Here is a 19,227-nt window from a genome sequence, read left to right as displayed (position 1 = left end):
AGATGACTGTGAGGATCAGGAACCAAGATGACAAGAAATTCAGTCAAGAGTGGGAAAAGTTTATAGAATATCTTAAAGACCACTTAAAACAATAACAGGGTTGTTGTAACACTTATAATGTAATATGGGTTAAGGTAAAAAAGGAGATTATTATTATTATTATTATTAATAATAATAATAATAATAATAATGAAACATTGGAAACCTGGGGGGGGGTGTCCAAGTGATCTGAGTAATCCCAGAAATGTAGAAATGGAAAAGGATGTGAATGTATAAGAATACTGTCTTTAAGAAACAAAAACCAAAATATTTTAAAGAGAGAGAGAGAAAATGCCACTCTAGTAACGCAGATTTACTGCAGACAAAAATAATACCAATTTTAAGGTTTGGGGAAGAAATCAGGAAATTTTAGTTGAAACAGAACAGGTTTTGATCTGGCTAAAACCCACCAGGAAAACGCTCATAGAAAGTATTTTCAGATCTTCATTGTGAACCATTGTGGTTTCAAGGCATCAAGAACAACATTGGTGGCAGGCTACTTTGTCACTACGTAAAGAAGACATCCATCTCATTCAGAAGAGCAGGCACAGGGGGCCTGCACCACATGCTCGCCAGAGGCCCCACACAGCCCACCAGATGCTTCAACAAACCTCATTTCTACCTGCGCTCAAGTCTCAACAAAAGCAAAAAAACTCAGCATGCATGTGTGACGCCATAGAAATGTCTCTCCACTACACATGCTCTTTAAAACAGCAATCCATCACACCAGCAAGTGGGACGTGAAGGGGCTTTCCCCAGGCGTCTTTTGCTCCCTGCAGTTTAGCAGATAGTACCGGTACCAGTCACTGTTTGAAAGCTGGGCGGCTCACTACAATAGGTCTGCTGATGCCAAATGAACTGACCTTCTAATTTTACAGCCTAAGGAGGCTATTCTTTTTTTAATAGAAAGCGCAATGTTTCAAACAAAGAAATGTTAAGCCACGCTGGCAGGTGTGCAAAGGTCTCAGTTCCAGTAAATAGCAGATGAGCTGCGAAAGAAAAGTGTGGCTGAAATCCTGAAGGAAGCCGTTCCTAGCTCCGCAAAAAGACTTCCACCTCAGCCAGGCTGCTGCCAACCCAAACATCCCACTACTTCAAGGGCCAAACCCATATAGAGAATTGAACCAAAACGTTGTGAGGACAAACTCAAATTCTTAATTGTTTGAAAGAATGACATTGCAGCCTTAAAGCTTTAGATGTTGGGGGTTGTTTTTCATTATTTAAAACTGTAGTGATGTTCTTTTCTAAATTTGCAAGCCAACTCGCCTTGACTAACATATTTGAAAAGGCAAAGCAGTGATCTGTCTTTTTCCTGCTATCCAGTTACCCTTTCCTATTCGTTCTAGCCCTATTTAGGGCATAAGTGAGTGACATGAGGAGTCGTGTTCTTGGCTCCGCCCCCAGGATCTCATCTTTTTCTTTCAGCAACCACACATTGAATGCAGTTGTGCAAGAAGAATGAAAAGGTTTTAGAATAAAATAGTTGCACTGCCCTGTTTTACTATAATTCATTGTAAATGCTCTGTTTTGCCATACACCTTGGAATATATTTCTGTTTTGGAAAGTGGCCTGGACACAAAATTATATTAAATACTTGACAAAGCAAGTGTAGCTGCTGCATATAGACCACTGTTCATAGCAGAAAATACAAAACACTGCGAAACAGAGGCAAAAATGCAACGGACAGGCTCCAGCAACCCGTAGCCTGTTTGCACTTCCTGGCAAGTCTCCCGGCCACTTTATAAATGCACATTTCCGCTTCACACTTTGCTGCACTTATAGTGGGAAGCGCAGCTGATGATCAAAAGGGTCAACATGTAAGTCCGACACAGAAATGGCCAACGAAATAGAGAATACTCACTTGATTGCAAGTGTCTGCTAAAGAATGGATGGCTTCGGAGAACATGCTTGCAGAACCCGTGTAAACCCAAGCAAGAAGCTTGAAAAAAAAATTCAAACCATTTCTGGGGATAGAGAGGGGAGAAAAATCCTTACTGATAAAGTGTCGACAGTTTTCTAAGCGCCATGCTAAGATTAAAATGCTACAATCGCTGCCTTTATCTTATGAGAAAGAAGGGAATGAATACAGTCCAAATTACCAGGCTATCAGGGTTAGTTCCCGGGGGGGGGGGGGGGACGGACTGATAATAGGAACATTACATCAAAACTAGAGGTAGGAGATGGGGAGTATGTAGCGAGCTCCCTCTCCCTTCCATGCTTTGCTTTCATCGTGATGTACCACTATGTCTGCATCAGCATTAACCACAAATGGTATTTACAAGATTTCCCCATCATCAAGCTTAGCTAGTTATGAGCCTGAGTGGGGGGGGGGGGGCTTGTTGGCAGACACCAATGCTAAACCCTGGAAAGGTCCAATCTGTGTGGGCGAGGGAAGGATGAAGAACACGTCTACAGCACACATCCCTGATGTCCAAGCGGAAAGTTACAGCTGGAATGGATCTAGGCAACTTTGCAGTCATGAAGTAGAAGTTGACTGGAGACCACAAATAAAAATACGTACATCTAAGCTGGGCATACTACTAGCAAATATGCTAACTGAGCTCTCCTTATAAAAGTTAAATTCTGCTTTCCAGGATATGATTGCACAACCCACAACTAAAACAAAAACAAAAACCCCATTAACCTTAATCTGCATGCCGAAACCTAGAAACACGTACGCCTAAAAATAAAATAAAAACTTACATGCAAATAGCAACCATGACAACTTTTCCTGGTCCACTCAGGAACATAGTTGATGTGCTGGAACGTGGCTAAATTAAATACAAGTACACCATTTAAAATTCAGTGATTGCATTATGGAAAACCATATATGCAGAATGCGAAGTTCTATCTCTGTATAATTGCTAGTCCTACAAGATATAAACCAAGTTAAATAAATTTTAAGCAAGTTGATGTGCGAGTTGCAATCAGTAATGGCTATTCAATTAAGTCTAAATGTATCTCCAACTGAATTTTTTTTATATCCCACCCACGCTTTATTTACAGAGTCACTTTGTTTTTAGCTGACTCACAGAATCATAGAGCTGGAAGGGACCCAAGGGTCATCTAGTCCAAGCCCCTGCAATACAGAAATCTCTTGCCCAATGTAGGGCTCGAACCCACAACCCTGAGATTAAGAGTCTCATGCTCATGAAGGAACGCGGCATTTTAGAAGTGACATTCCTTCCTGTAAAGAGAGAGAAAGGAGGAATGCTTTTTCTAAGGAGGTGCTTGTCACCTCGGTTTTTTGGGAGTACTTGTGTTTTGTAAAATAAACCTGGTGCCTAATCGCAGCTCAAGGGCACACTGCAGTGAGGCAAAAGCACTCGAGAAGGGAGTGGAGCAAGATGGTGAGGGGCGTGGCCTGGCGAGATGGCCTGGAGGGTCACTTTCAGTCTGCTTGGGGTTCCCTACCCCCATCCTAAACCAACTTATCCCTGCTCATCAGGCTATTCTGTGTTTTCCTGTACTCCTGCAGAATCACAAGATGCACAAAACTGGAATAGCAAAGAAGAAGAACATTACAGTATTCACTCACCTTAGTTTCTCCTAGAAAATCTTTGTATTCCTTCAACAACCGCTGGTTTCTAAACAAATCTGAAAAGATACATAATCATGAAGTGGGCAGTGTGAGCGGGGAGAGAAGCAGAATATAGACCCCCCTTTTTCCTGACACAATACACAAAACTATGCAGCGTGCAAATATTAACCCAAGGCATCCGGGTCAGGGCAAGCCACACACCCCTGCCCACTTCTTCCTCTGCAACCTGTATGGCCCGGATTATTTCTGCAGAGTTTTGCGCTATGTTCTACAAACCCTGGCTTGTTGTTATGTACAAAATAGGCACCGTGGCTTCAAAGAAACCCTGGTAAGTTTCAAGCCAAGCCAGGTTCGAATTACAGGATTTGAAGCTGGCTTGTTAAGCCAACCAGTTTGTTGCTGGTATGGCATGGCAAGTCCATCCCAATAGTCCTCCTCCCAGCAACAATGTAGCCCATGAATCACCAACATCACCACTGCCTCTTTCGAGGTGTACCTGTGAAACATTTCACGTGTGCATGTAAAAATATAACATGTGATAAACAGGTACAGTGGTACCTTGGTTCTCAAACGCCGAAAAACCCGGAAGCAAGTGTTCGGGTTTTCGAACCTTTTCGGAAGCTGAACGTCCAATGCAGCTGTCGGTTATTGTTTCCGGGGCGCTTGCACCAGTCAGAAGCTGCACCTTGGTTTTTGAACATTTCGGAAGTCAAACGGACTTCCGGAACATATTAAGCCTGGCGCTTTTCTTTTTGCTATTTATGTTGCGTTTTTGTTTTTGAGTCTTTTCCGGTTAATTTGTTTTTGTGACTGTGTGGAATCCAGTTTACCTACTGATTGATTGACTGACTGACTGATTGATTGATTGATTGTGTGACTGCAGAAATGGATAAAAGCCCCCCATCCAAACAATGACTATCATCAGTGCAAAATAATAATTTTATCGTCTACAATACTGTCTTATGTGTTTTATAGTACAGTACATTGATTATTAAAAGGGACGCGGGTGGCGCTGTGGTCTAAACCACTGAGCCTGGTGTTTGCCGATCAGAAGGTCGGCGGTTCGAATCCCCGCAATGGTGTGGGCTCCCATTGCTTGGTCCCTGCTCCTGGCAACCTTGCACTTCGAAAGCACGTCAAAGTGCAATTAGATAAATAGGTACCGCTCCAGCAGGAAGGTAAATGGCATTTTCATGTGCTGCTCTGGTTCGCCAGAAGCGGCTTAGTCATGCTGGCCACATGACCTGGAAGCTGTACAGCAGCTCCCTTGGCCAGGAAAGCGAGATGAGCACCGCAACCCCAGAGTCATCCGCGACTGGACCTAACGGTCAGGGGTCCCTTTACCTTTACATTGATTATTGCTTTCATTTTGTGGATCAATGGTCTTGACAGATAGTAAAATTCATGTTAAATTGCTGTTTTAGGGGTTGTTTTTAAAGTCTGGAATGGATTAATCCGTTTTGCATTACTTTCTATGGGAAAGTGCACCTTGGTTTTGGAATGCTTTGGTTTTGGAATGGACTTCCGGAATGAATTAAGTTTGAGAACCAAGGTTCCACTGTACATGAGGTATGGCGTGGAGACTGACTGCTGTATACTTGGGGGGGGGGGGATATGCAGTGCAAAACTTTCCACAAATAGTTTACAGCCAAACTGAAACCTGAGTTGAAAATAGAAATGTTCTATTTTCGTCCACCTCCGTTATTCGTGATGATGACAACACACAACTAACTTCAAGCCCAGAGGTGACATTACAGAACGTGCATTGATCAAATATGCTGTGTAGGAGTCAGAACTGTTACACTTTTTTTTTTTTGGTAGCATTCCACACTTACTCTCTCTGTATTCTATTTCTGCTTCTTTACGCCTTTTTCTTTCGCGTGCAAGAGCTTCCGGGCTCCCCCAAACTTCTAAAGACCTGTACCAGGAAGGAGGGAAGGAAGAGAGAAAGTGATAGGAAGTGGAGAAAAAACTTCATTTAACTTGCATGATGATGATAATTTGTTGTTGTTGTTATATTTATACCCCGCCCATCTGGCTGGGGTTTTCCCAGTCACTCTGGGTGAATTCCAGCACATATAAAAGATCTTTTACGAAATAATAAACTTTGTTTTCTATTGCTTTTGACCCCAACCTGTAGTTTGCAACTGCAACTATCATCAGCTCCAGCCAGTAAACCAAACCAAACCATCTGCCCCAAGTCAGGGAAGCCAGCTTTTGACTATGAAAAAAAAATGAAACAGCAAAGCATTTGCATTTTTTGCCTCTTGAAATTTTAAACGCAGGTTGGTGTGGAAGTATGACACCACCCCAAGCTGAATTGAAGAGAGAAGCTTTGCTGATTCTGAAAGAACTTGGTGACCTTAATTTTCTCACAGTAATATAGCATGAGGTCTTACTCATCTAAGCCCTAGCAACACAGGGAATGGCAAAGGCACTACCACCAACTATAATATATATCTATAAGGGAAAGTGTTAGATGTTAAATATAGTCGTACCGTGGAAGTCGAATGGAATCCGTTCTGGAAGTCCATTCGACTTCCAAAATGTTCGGAAGCCAAAGCGCGGCTTCCGATTGGTGGCAGGAAGCTCCTGCAGCCAACTGGAAGCCCCGTCGGACGTTCGGGTTCCAAAAGAACGTTCGCAAACCGGAACACTCACTTCCGGGTTTGCGGTGTTCGGGAGCCAAAACATCCAAGTACCAAGGCGTTCGGGAGCCAAGGTACAACTGTATATATTCTGGATAACCAAACCCAGGAAATGTCGTCAGACTTGCTCTTACTTTGCCTCCACATCCGTCCTCAAAAACACAGTGAAAGCCTCTGTGTCATCATGGGGGCTTCGTCGCCTGATTTTCCTGAGCTGATCTAGGTCACTGTTGGGAAAACAGAAACAGTTTTGCGGAGAGGAAGGCAGTATTACCACCAGGCATTAATCTACTTACTGAAAAGTAAAGCGATCAGCACAATATGCGATTTCTGGCTCACTAACAGCAGGTTCAACGTGTGGCTTGCTCTTGTATTGAAAGTCAGAAAGAGATACAGACCAATTCTTTTCATTCCCCTCATACCAACTTGCCAGCTGCCTACGATCTGACAAAGAGGCTCTTCTCTGCTTTGGCAGAGGCTCGGTTGACAAGAAAGAGAGAAAGGGCGTCCTCTGTAGCGAAATCTGGAGGGCTACAGATTCCACAGTCCTGCTATCGAGTCACGCTGTTCACATGCTACTCACATTTAGGGCACAGCCCTATCCAAGAGAGGCAACGCAGTGTAGTAGTTTGCGATGGACTAAGAACTGAGAGATCAGGGTTCGAATCCACACTAAATCATGAAGCTCCCTGGGTTATCTGAGGACAGTCTCTTAGCCTTACCCGTCTCACAGGGTTGTTGTGAAAATAAAATGGAGGTGGTGGAAGAGCCATGTTGAGCTCAGGGGAGGGAAGCTGGGACATAAATGTAATTTTTGAAAACATGCTGACGGAGCAGGGCCACATTTTTCCTCCCTGCCACTAAGTCTTTTTTTCTGCAACAAGCGAAATTCAAATGTGAGCACCTACTCGCGTGTAGGGGCTCAATGCAATGGGTCACTGTGCCACCAGGTATCCCAGAAACCATGCACACCACAGAAATACAGACACGGAGCGCTAAACCATGGTTTGCTCAAACCATGGTGAATTCTTCATTACAGTTAGCACAAGCCATTGTCTGGCATGATAGCTGAACCGAGCCTCTCTCCTAAAACGTCTAGATAATATGGAACTGTGCTCACAGTACCCAGTCCTTGGATGGTGCCAACTTTATTATGAAGCTGACCACACTCGACCCCTGATGAAAAGTATATGGTAACCAAGAGAACAGAGCTATCCCCCCAATCCCAAAATGTTACCCATAACATCTGGTATCATGATCCTCCTCACATTCCACTGGCTACTTCATATCTCACCGGTTAGCTTTAACACACTGCAGCAGAATTTCAGTCTAATTTTTAAAGAAAGAAATGATCATACCTGGACTTAAGGCAGAACTCATTTATTGCTCTGACACCAGTGATGAAGTTATTCTTCATGTATTTTGGTCCATATTCTCTCTTTTTAAGTACAGCTTTCACTTTAAGAGGGAGAAAAAGGGTGAGTCTCAGTTACGAGCACCACCAAAGGATCTCTCTACCGCGAAGAAGGCAGTATGCATGAAAATATACAGGCGATCACCTCATCTCACCTCAATTGAAATCTGGTAATGGACACCGAACATGACAAAAACATTGCAGAAACAAAGCAAACTGTAAGCTCAATAAATGAATGGCAAGCTGAATACATACACGTAGTAACTGGAGATGTGGGAATTACAGATACCCATTAAAGCAGCAACTTATAGTCTGAACATTAAATCATTTATAAAACAGACTTGTTTGGGAATATTTCTCTCTAAGAATGCACTACATGATCTGATCACGCAGTAAAACAATGGGAGGTATTCCATGCTAGTAGACCCATTGAGGTTAATGGACATGATTAACTTAGGTTTACTGATTTCAATGGGCCTACTCTGTCTAGAAAGGAAGTATTTTGGAACAAGGAGGTCCCCACAGCAATGTCTCAAGGGCACTGCTCTTCCTCACTGCCCAATGGTCTTGCAGCTCTGGCTTCTCCTGCCTCCATCGCCTGCTCAGCCAATCACACTGTTCTCGGAGTAATACTTAGTTGACTCAATGATTCTAGATGCTGGCATGAGAGCGGTTGATCCAAGCAACTGCTCCATGAAGGCTGCAGCAACCTCTATACCAGGCATCCCCAAACTGCGACCCTCCAGGTGTTTTGGCCTACAACTCCCATGATCCCTAGCTAACAGGACCAGTGGTCGGGGAAGATGGGAATTGTAGTCCAAAACATCTGGAGGGCCGAAGTTTGGGGATGCCTGCTCTATACAACCCCCCCCCCCCCAGTGCAAAGCTATGTAATAATAATTACCTTTCACTTGAATCGGGGTTTGCGACAAAGGTGCCGTTTGACTGCTAGCTGTTAAAAAAACAACAATTAATTATTATTTGGAGTTAATCCTACTTAACAGAAGCCATGGGGGGGGAATACATATTTGAAATTGCCATTGTTGCTTAAAGGGGGAAAAAACAGCAATAATACATGTGTTAGCCCACTGCTTAAATTTGGCCTTTTGCGACATTTGAAATAATTTAAAGCATACACCTAACGTCTGGTTTTCAAAAAGTGTTATAAATCCAAGCACATTTAAGCTAAAGATTAAACATTTTGTTTAGAGGCATTTACATCCTGCCTTCCCTACAAGGCGTTCAAGGCAGTGTGCATGGTTTCCCCCACCTCCATTTAATCTCACAACAGCCCTGTGAGGTATGTGAGGCTGAGAGCCATAGGTGTTCCTCACTAGGAACAGCATCTGCCTTGCCTGTGGATGGTCCCGTGCACATCTCTGTCTTAATTAAGTATATCAACGGAATTAAGTTCTTATGACTTCAATAACAACAGCCAATATACTGCAGCTTTATTCTCTGGCGTTTGGATGCTCGCCAGACATCCGCTACCAGTAAAAGAGAAGCTAATTTTACTGAAACTGGAGACATTAGGATTAGCCTTCCGAACCTGACAACACTACAAAGGGAGCTGTGTTTTTATTATGAGAAGGCTTAGCAAGTGGCTTGAATTATTCAAAAGTTAAGTATTATTAAAGCACTCTTGGCCTATGCAACTTCTTTTTTAAGAATCAAACAATTAGTTCCTCCTGCCTTAATTCAACAAAAAAGGGGGGGCAGGGATAAAGTAAATTGCTTCCTTAAGAGAAGGAAACTCTGGATAATGGCTTTCCATTTATAATGTATACAAAGATGGCCTAATGAATACACAGCAGCAACTTTTTTTTTTGATACACTTAAAAACAGACTCCAGCAAAAGCTGCTTCAAAGTTACGCCTGTCTGCCCCCTTCCTCCTTATCTTCAGAGCCCTGGACTGGCAGGCTATATTTATACTGATATACCTTGGCAAGGTCACTGTTTCTCTGAGGTTTGCCAAAAGTAGCTGCCTGTAGCAATGATTCCTCCTTTCCCCTCCCGTCGCCCGTTGTAAAATGGACACACAGTGACATTATTTAATAAAAAGGTTAAGTCATAAACTTTGATCAGGGGGGAAATAATCACATCTCAAATGTCAAGATTTACTACTGAAGATTCAGGCAGTGTTATGTGCCCTTTAAAGATATATATATATATATATATATATATATATATATATATATATATATATATACTGGGTAACAGTGGCCAGGAGGCCTGACGAAAACATGTGCTTGGAATTAAGCAGAAACTGACCTATTCCCTGTTCTGTGGGTCAAGATGGTACTGTTTAAAGCCTTGAGCAAATTATTCTGTGGAATATGGATATACCATTGCGGGGCCTGGGGGGACAAGCCATAGTTCAGTGGTATTATTATTATTAAATTTATGAATCAAGCTTCCTACAAAGGCTCTCAAAGGACTTCACAATACAATAAAGACATGTATATAAAATAAATGCATATATGAAAACAATTTCAGCCACAAACCCACTGACATGCTGTGGGCCACCTGAATGAAGCTTGTGGCCGACGGATCAGTTTGGGGAGCTCTGCTCTAAAACACACTCAGCTCTTCCTTGAAGTTGCACACTGAAGGGGAAAGTTGGGAATCATGGGGAAGTCGGGACTCATGCCCAAGACTCCTTGGTCTTCTCCTCTCCTTGAGCAATTCTGAAAAGCTTTAGAGCAGGGATGGGGGAACTGGTGCCAGAGAGAGGCTGCTGGACTACAACTCCCATCAGCCCTCAGTGGGCGTGGGAACTGGGGTTGATGAGAACTGGGAGTCCAACAGCTGGAGCTGGGCAATATATTAGCAAATTGCCTGAAACTGGTATGGGGTTCAAATTGCGATACCAGTTTCGGACAATACATCACACCAGTTCGAATTGCCTGCAGACGGCAAAGGCAAGCAGGCAGGCAGATGCAGCCTGAGAAGGTTCTGGGTGAGGACCTTCTTGGGCTCCATCTGCTTGCCTGCCTGTACCTTTGAAGAAGCCCCCTCCCCCCCCCAGCTCATGCTAGCCGGAGAGATATGGGGGCCCGCTCAGCTGAGGGGCCAGCCAAGTTGTTTAACAAAGCCCCAATGCCTCTGCGGCTCACATGAGCCAGGGAGGCGTTGGGGCTTGGACTGAGCGATGTATCTGGGCTGCTGCTTCTTCCTCTAAGGTGGCGAGGAAAAAGCAGCCAAGATACATTCTAGACGTCATGCTAAATCAGCATATTGTGGTATTTATCTGACTTTTAGAAGACACCTGAAGGCCGCCCTGTTTAGGGAAGTTTTTAATGTCTGATGTTTTATCGTGTTTTTACTGTTCTGCTGGGAGCCGCCCAGAATGGCTGGGGAAACGAACCAGATGGGCAGGTATAATCATCATCATTTTCACCTGCTGATATATCATGATGTTGAAACCAGATATTGCCCAGCTCTACCAACAACATCGGGGGCCATGGGTTGTCAATTCCTGCTTCAGACCTGTCTTTTATTTATGCGTGTTTATTTCTCTTCCGTTTCTTTTATTATTATTATGAAAGATTTTCTTGATTTACAAAAGTATGTGCAATGTCTCTCGTAACGTGTTTACAGTTTCTAAGTCACTTTGAGTCATTTTTATGAGAAGCAACTAATAAATACAGTGGTACCTCAGGTTAAGAACTTAATTTGTTCCGGAGGTCCGTTCTTAACCTGAAACTGTTCTTAACCTGAGGTACCACTTTAGCTAATGGGGCCTCCTGCTGCCGCCGCATGATTTCTGTTCTCATCCTGAGGTAAAGTTCTTAACCCGAGGTACTACTTCTGGGTTAGCGGAGTCTGTAACCCGAAGTGTTTGGAACCCGAAGTGTTTGGAACCCGAGGTACCACTGTACTACTACAAATAGAACTTCATGTTTCCGTGGATCGCATCTCAACTAGTCTTTTATTTGTGCTTGTGTCCATCGAGTGTACATATAGAAGGGCTTCAGATGACGATCGTAGGGTGCAGGTCAGTTCAAGCTGAAGAATATTGGCACACTGCAAAGGATTCTGGGACATGTTCTAAAGCAGCCATCTCCAACCTGGTATCCTCTAGGTCTTTGGAATTATAGCTGTCCTGGCTAGGACGGAGGAGAATGCTAGCCCAACAATTGTTGCTGGGCCTTGGAAATAGAATACAGCCAAGATGTTGCAGTCCAACAACTTTTGGGGATTCCAGCTTGAAGAACACTGCTCCAGAGGGTGTGCCCAATTTATGTGGGAATTGGGCAAGAGCTCCCTATGGAAGCCACTTCCTTAATCTGCCGTTTTACCTTCAAAAACAGCTGCCTTGCAAGAACTAATTTAAACCAGGGCCACAAAAAACTGAAACCAACAGGCTTTAATTCCAAGCAAGCACATTTAGAATCTGAACATTTAGAATAATAGGGGATTCTGGAACGCCCATTTCAAGCCAATCGACAACATAACAATACTTAAGCAGCAGCTTTAGAAGCTTTTGTTCTCACTTGGCAATCATCTTCACATCAAGCTGTGGTTCAGCAACAGACCGTTGCTTAAATGCCTCGTGGAATCATTTGAATTAATCGCACACATACAGCAGATGTGCGAGGTTATTACAAACTGCCTCTACAGTCATTAGGTTATTTTGATCTCTGTTTTTTTAACACACTCGGAAATATAACCAGAAATATTGCCACTGCATGCACAAATTAATTAGAGGTGAATACAGAAGGGGGGGGAAATGCTTTGGAACACTTTGGTAATTCAGACAGGACGTCAACTCACCCCAAACGTCTTTGGGAACATCCACTCTCCAAGATTTACTTCAGTAAGGCCCAGTAAGCAGGCTGCTTTGAAGGGAGATTCATCTCATCCCTCACAAATTTACCCCCTGCCCCGTAGTCTCCCGTATTCCCCAGGAAACCCCCGTTTTTCCAGCTGTCCCCAGCCAAAAAAACGGATTTTGTTTTTCCCCGTTTTATTCTGGCGCGGCGGCCATTTTGGAACTGGGCGGAGCATGCTCAGAAGCGACTTTTGATGCTGCTTTGCCCAGTTCCAAAATGGCTGCAGCGTGACTTCTGGTGCGGCGGCCATTTTGGAACAGGGCAGAGCAGCATCAAAAGTAGCTTCTGAGCATGCTCTGCCCAGTTCCAAAATGGCGGCAGCGCTACTTCCGGTCTGGTACTTCCGGTCCAGTCCCTTATTTCTCAGGCCGGAATTTGGCAGGTATGCTGCCCACACCCCCAATTAAAATCTACAAACCATTAAAATAGCCCTAGCGCTATCCCGCAGGAGAATTAAAGGTTGCAACCAAAGCAAGCTCAGGGCTGAAAGCTGGCAACTCTGCTAATTTCTACAAGAAGAAATGCTAAGCCAAGGTGGTGCCTACCTGTTGCTGTTTTCTGCGCACTGCCTTCAGCAGCTGAGGAGCTTGCATCTTGTGCCCCAGTGCGGTCCTTCTGACCATCGGAGGTATAAACTCTTACTTGGCTTGAATGAACCGGCAGACGACTCCCTGGCAGCACAGGCAAGAGACTGCCAAATTTAAGGGGCACGTGCCACCCTGAAGGAAATGGGAAAGAAAACAGCTTGAGTACTTTGAGATGGGAACAACAACAACAGCAAAAAGCACCAAGGAAAAAGCACAGAGAACAGCCAGATAATTGTTTGCCTACTGTTCAGGACACATAACTCAAATAATCCGATGAAAAACTAAAATATTCCTCAAGTAGATCCATTAGGCTGGTATTCAACTAAGTTTTAGAACATCCACTGAAATTACTGGACATGACTCAGTCAGGTCCACTATTTTCAATAGGTCTACTCTGAGTAAGACTCAGCTGAACACCAACCATAGAACATAAAATTCCATACAACATAATTACCTTATTATACTCTCACTAAGTGGCTGCTTTGAGATTAGCTGCTGCCACAGTAAGCCCTGCTGGAAGGAATTATAGGTTTGTAAATAGCCACTTGACAAGTAAGATGTGCCTATAGACAAGCAGGATCAGATGTTTTTAATTAGCTGAAAGGCGGCTGGTCCTTTTATCTTCCAGGCTGCTGATGAGCCCCCAATGCCCAGCATGGGTATGAGTTGCCCAGGCAGGCTAGTACAAATTGATGTGCACTAATAAAGTCTTTGGACTTCCTTGCAAGACTGGGGTATTGTCATGAACTTAAGGAGCATATAGCAACATGAGGTTAATTGGGATGCTGGATTTGACTCAAAGCAACTGGACTGCCTAAGCAAAACTTCAAGACTTCATGGCAAAACAGAGCAGCCAAGTGGCCCTTCTATATATCGTTCTTGACAGAAATTTAGAACTTGAAATAAGAACACCGCCAGTAGCCTAGCAAAGGACTGCTGAAAGCCAGACCTTTGGTTGATCCGAATGACATCCTATGCCTTTTTTAAAATGTGGCTTTTGGGGGGGGGTATTGGGTTGTTGTTTTTATTTTGATTATACATATTGTGGTTTTTATGTTGATATTTTCTGTGAACTGCCCTGAGACCTCCAGGTATAGGGTGGTATATAAATTCTAACAACAACAACAACAACAACATAAGAATGTGGCCCGAAAATAGGGTAAAGGGAAACATTAGGCCCTTCAGGAATGCAAGCTAACTGAGATGCAACAGAGAAAGCAGTATTATACCAAGTCAGAGCAGTGGTCCAACAAGCTCAATATCATCTAGACCAGTGGTTCCCAACAGGTGGTCCGGGGACCCCCAGGGGTCCGCGAGCTATGCCAGAGGGGTCCGCAAGATGCTATTAGAATAAAAAATATATTAAATATATTTTGTATGATAACAGATTTTTTGTTTTGGCCGCTTCCTGCATGAGCAGAGTCTAGCGCAAAACTAGAATTAGATAGAGGCAGTAGTTCTGCTGTATGCCGTTAGGTGGCGCTTTACAAACACTACTGTTTTGCAAAGAGGCAGCGCGCGCATTCTACTAACGCTCACCTCCCCAAGATGCTTTGCACGCGTCGGCTTCATTTGTGCACTACTGCGCAGGTACCCTGTCTTCTCCATTCCCCTCCTTCCTCCCTGGCGCACGCTGCCTCTTTGCAAAACAGTAGTGTTTGTAAACAAAGCGTTGTTTTTCGCGGAAGCTACAGTTCGCGTAGTTAAAAATGGTTCATCTCATTAAGAACTGAAAATTAAAACTAACTGTATACTGATGGAGTACTCTGTTGTAACTGTAAAAAACGTATAAATATAAAATATAAAAAGACTCTTAATTTGGCTCTCACTTTTTAATTTTAGGATTAGGAATTAATGGGTTCCTTGTCACAATAGCGGCTCGATGAGGGGTCCTCGAGAAAATTTTGTTGGGAATCCCTGATCTAGACTGACTGGCAATGGCTCTCCCAAGGTTTCAGGCTGGGGTCTCTCTCAGCCCGACCTGGAGATGCTGAGGATAATAATAATGATGATAATTTTATTATTTATACCCCGCCCACCTGGGACTCTCCGCATGCAAAGCAGATGCTATAACTGGGCTATGGCCTTCCCCAAATATAACATTAATTTCTTTTAACTCAGCTACATTTAGAGGGCACTGGGCCACAGGGTCTCAGAAATAGCAAAGCAAGGCCATTTACCCAGATGCACAGGGCAAAATGCAAGATATCTGAGGCACCCACATCCACATGCAAAAGCCCCTAATAGGGAGGACTGGCCAATGTGTGTGCTCCCCAGCATCAGCTGCCCAAGGTGAATGCCTCACTCAGCCTAACAATGGGGACAGCCCTGTCCATTAGGGCTGCCACCTGCCCAGACTTCTAAATTGGGATTATAAACTGCTGTCAGAACTCAGGGATAAGTAACGTACCACCTCTAAACACACACACACACACACACACACACACACACACACACACACCTATTTATTAATATTAAAATTTGTATTCTTCTCCCCTTCTGGTGCTTAACACCTATCATGGTAGCTAGCAATAATTTAAAGCAACCATAATGCACAGTTATTGTTTGTTTTGTTTTTAAAGAAATACCAGTGCTGAGATTGCAAAAGTACTGGATAAAAATGTATGCATCCAATAAAACAAACACTATGGTGCTGGAGGAGACTCTTGAGAGTCCCATGGACTGCAAGAAGATCAAACCTATCCATTCTGAAGGAAATCAGCCCTGAGTGCTCACTGGAAGGACAGATCCTGAAGCTGAGGCTCCAATACTTTGGCCACCTCATGCGAAGAGAAGACTCCCTGAAAAAGACCCTGATGCTGGGAAAGATGGAGGGCACAAGGGGACGACAGAGGATGAGATGGTTGGACAGTGTTCTCGAAGCTATGAACATGAGTTTGACCAAACTGCAGGAGGCAGTGAAAGAAAGGAGTGCCTGGCGTGCTATGGTCCACGAAGAGTCGGACACAACTAAATGACTAAACAACAATAGAGATGGAACACAGAGAAGGGCCTCTCTGTCAGACCTTAGGCAGGCTGGCATGCAAGACGGCAGTCCCTAAAGTTTCCCAAGCCACTCTGAGCTTTAAAACATCACCGCCAATGCTTTTAATTGTGCCCCAAAACAAACAGGTAGAATAAACAGATTGCGCTTGTGTACTGTGTACGACATATGAAACTTAATGTACCACTGGGCAAGTTACTATAGTTATTTATTCTTCTTGTATTTATATGAAAACCAATAAAAAATATTTGGACCAAAGATAAAGATATCAGGCTTCTAGTTTGCTAACAAGCCATGCTCACTGTCTGCTACCCTTTTACTCTCAAGGGCACATATGTAGCTGCAGTTACTCCATGGGGTTAAATAGGTCCATACCGAGAGGGACTTCCACTTCAATTATAGGTTGCACTGGTGAATTTTGGGACTCGACAGACCTGCTGAATCTGAACTCAAATTGAACCCGCGGGAAAAATCTAAAGTGACATTCCATGATGGGTGCAGAGCAATCTCAAGCGGCTGAGGGTAGGGTAACAACAGTGGATGAGACTAGCGAAACAGATGTAAGGAAACAGAAACACTGACTTATTGCAGCCTAATAGTATAATAGCCTTACATACAAAAGTCAGGCACCCCCCCCCCACATTCCTTCACACTCTCGTAGTGAAGAGTGTGCTCAAGAAAGAGGATCCAGGATTCAGCTGGACAGATGAAGAAGCAGGACTAGGCAGGCAGGAGCAGAATCCACCCGCTATGGCTGGAGTGATCAAGCAGGGGGGTGCAGGTTCAGCCCCCTACAATCATAGAAGGGACCCCTGAGGGTCATCTACTCCAACCCCCTGCAATGCAAGGGGTTCACCACTTTCCCATGTGAAAGTAAAAGGCTGCTATCCACTAGTGGGAAGCACTGCACATGGGGGAGAAGCACTGTGTCACAGTCCTCTGCCCCTCCAGCCCAAACTCTAGATGGCCTGGTTCTTTGCTGACAGCGACCCCAAAAGTCCTCCCTCCGCCTTCCCGACCCCGACACCCCGCCCACACCACCTTGTGCACCTTATTAAAGGTAAAGGGACCCCTGACCATTATGTCCAGTCGTGACCGACTCTGGGGTTGCGCGCTCATCTCGCATTATTGGCCGAGGGAGCCGGCGTATAGCTTCCAGGTCATGTGGCCAGCATGACAAAGCCGCTTCTGGCAAACCAGAGCAGCACATGGAAACACCGTTTACCTTCCCGCTGTAGCGGTTCCTATTTATCTACTTGCATTTTGACGTGCTTTCGAACTGCTAGGTTGGCAGGAGCTGGGACCGAGCAACGGGAGCTCACCCCGTCACAGGGATTTGAACCGCCGACCTTCTGATCAGCAAGCCCTAGGCTCAGTGGTTTAACCACAGCGCCACCTGGGTCCCTTATGTGCACCTTATTAGTGAGTGGCAATGATGGTATATCCCCCTCACACAAAAATGCATTTAAACCACTTCATATAACTTAACCTCAGTAATCATCACAACAACCCTGCATGGTAGGCCTGCACAGCTCACAGCCTTAACAGATTCAGGGCTGACAGTGCTGATAACAACAACATGCCACCATCATCACAGCCTGTTAAATGCTGAGGGTGGCCAACAAGCCCCAGGACATGAGCAGCTGATGTAGGCTCTCTCTCTCTGTACACACACCAGCTTTGGGTGGATGAACAGGGCTGTTGTGCCCTGTTAAACAGGTTTCTAGTCCTCATGACGACAAGAGGATGCAGGTTCCACCAGGCTCGGGGAGCGGAGCAGGGGTGACCCAATGACAACTGGAATAGCTCATTCGGTAGAATCTTAATCTCACGGTTGTGGGTTCGAGCCCCACTTTGGGCAAAAATTCCTGCGTTGAAGGGGGTTGGGCTAGATGACCTTCGGAGTCCGTTCCAATTCTACAGGTTAAACTCGGAAAATTAGAATATCATCAAAAAGTGCCTTTATTTCAGTAACACAACTTAAAAGGTGAAACCAATATGTGAGATAGATGCATGACATGCAAAGCAAGATATGTCAAGGCTTTATTTGTTGTAATTGTAATTATTTGTTGTTAGGCGGGTCAATTATAAATGGAATGTAATTAATGAAATGTAATAGCGATGTTTATTTTTGTTTATTTCTGTATTATTGTCACTATTTGTTTTATTACTGTGGAATTTCCAAAAGAAAGCATTTGTAAAAATTAAAAGAAAAATAAATAATAATAAGTTGCATTACTGAAATAAATGCACTTTTCGACGATATCCTAATTTTCCGAGTTTCACCTGTATGTGGCAGCCTCTTAACCCCAGTGTCGTGGGTTCGAGTCCCACCGTTGGGCAGAAAATTCCTGCGTTTTACAGGGGGGCGGACTGGATGACCCTCGGGGACCCTCGCAACCCTTCGAGCCTACTCACCGCGGCAGCCCCCCGCCTCGCCTCGGCCCCTCCGCCGCAGCAGGTGGAGTTGGTAGAAGCAGCCCCAGCCCCTCCGCTGGGCGGCCAGGGCCGGCAGCATCCTCCGCGGGGTCCTCCTCCTCCTCCGGCCGCAGTGAGGGCGCGAGGCGAAAGGGAAAGAGCGGCCGCGCCGAGCTCCTCATTCAAGAGCCCGGCCCCCGCCGAACACCGGCTCCGGAGCCGACTCCATCGGCCGAGGCTCTGAGCGGCAGGATCCGGATGCGGAACAGGCGACAGCGGGGCTGCTCTGTACCCTCGTCGCGCGCCTCTATGGTCCGTCCTCCGCCGGCGGGCACCAGGGCGCATGCGCTCCGGGATAAAGCGAAGAAGCGGAAGGGGGATCAAAAGATCCACTGCGCACGCGCAATCTCCACGTGGTGGGAAAAACGGGCAGGAGCCGGGAGAGAGCCTTGCACTGTAGTTTATTTGGGGAAATGCTCGGGACGGTGTGAAACAGGGCGGCCAATTCTTCCTCCTCTATTGCAAATAGCTGTATGTTTTCAATAGATTGTATGTGTGTGTGTACTTAGTTCATAAAATTTATACACCGCTTGATTGTGTAAAAAAAAAAAACCTTAAAGAGGCTTGCGAAACAAAGCAGTAAAATCAAGAAAAAATTATAACCCTACTTTAAAACATAGAAAAGTTAAAATATTAAAAGAGATTCAAATTACTTCTACATCATCATCATCATTATTATT

The 19,227-nt window shown here is 44.6% G+C and overlaps 1 protein-coding gene across 1 annotated transcript in view; it reads right to left on the bottom strand.

Moving 5' to 3' along the window:
• Positions 1-18,754, bottom strand: part of SLC30A9 (solute carrier family 30 member 9) — a 31,907-nt gene extending 13,153 nt beyond the window's left edge. Inside the window, exons 1-9 of the mRNA XM_035111817.2 lie at positions 18,488-18,754; positions 13,024-13,197; positions 8,547-8,594; positions 7,587-7,686; positions 6,363-6,455; positions 5,416-5,498; positions 3,578-3,636; positions 2,743-2,810; positions 1,901-2,003 (exon numbers count right to left, since the gene is read on the bottom strand). Of these exons, the coding sequence (XP_034967708.2) occupies positions 1,901-2,003; positions 2,743-2,810; positions 3,578-3,636; positions 5,416-5,498; positions 6,363-6,455; positions 7,587-7,686; positions 8,547-8,594; positions 13,024-13,197; positions 18,488-18,587 (828 nt within the window). The 5' untranslated portion in view covers positions 18,588-18,754. The remainder of the gene's footprint in view (positions 1-1,900; positions 2,004-2,742; positions 2,811-3,577; positions 3,637-5,415; positions 5,499-6,362; positions 6,456-7,586; positions 7,687-8,546; positions 8,595-13,023; positions 13,198-18,487) is intronic.
• Between the last annotated feature and the right edge of the window lie 473 nt (positions 18,755-19,227).

The sequence above is a fragment of the Zootoca vivipara genome, chromosome 9 (genome assembly GCF_963506605.1).
Source record: "Zootoca vivipara chromosome 9, rZooViv1.1, whole genome shotgun sequence".
Taxonomy (NCBI): domain Eukaryota; kingdom Metazoa; phylum Chordata; class Lepidosauria; order Squamata; family Lacertidae; genus Zootoca; species Zootoca vivipara.
The sequence above is the reverse complement of the archived record's forward strand: the minus strand, read 5'-3'. Positions and strand labels throughout refer to the sequence as shown.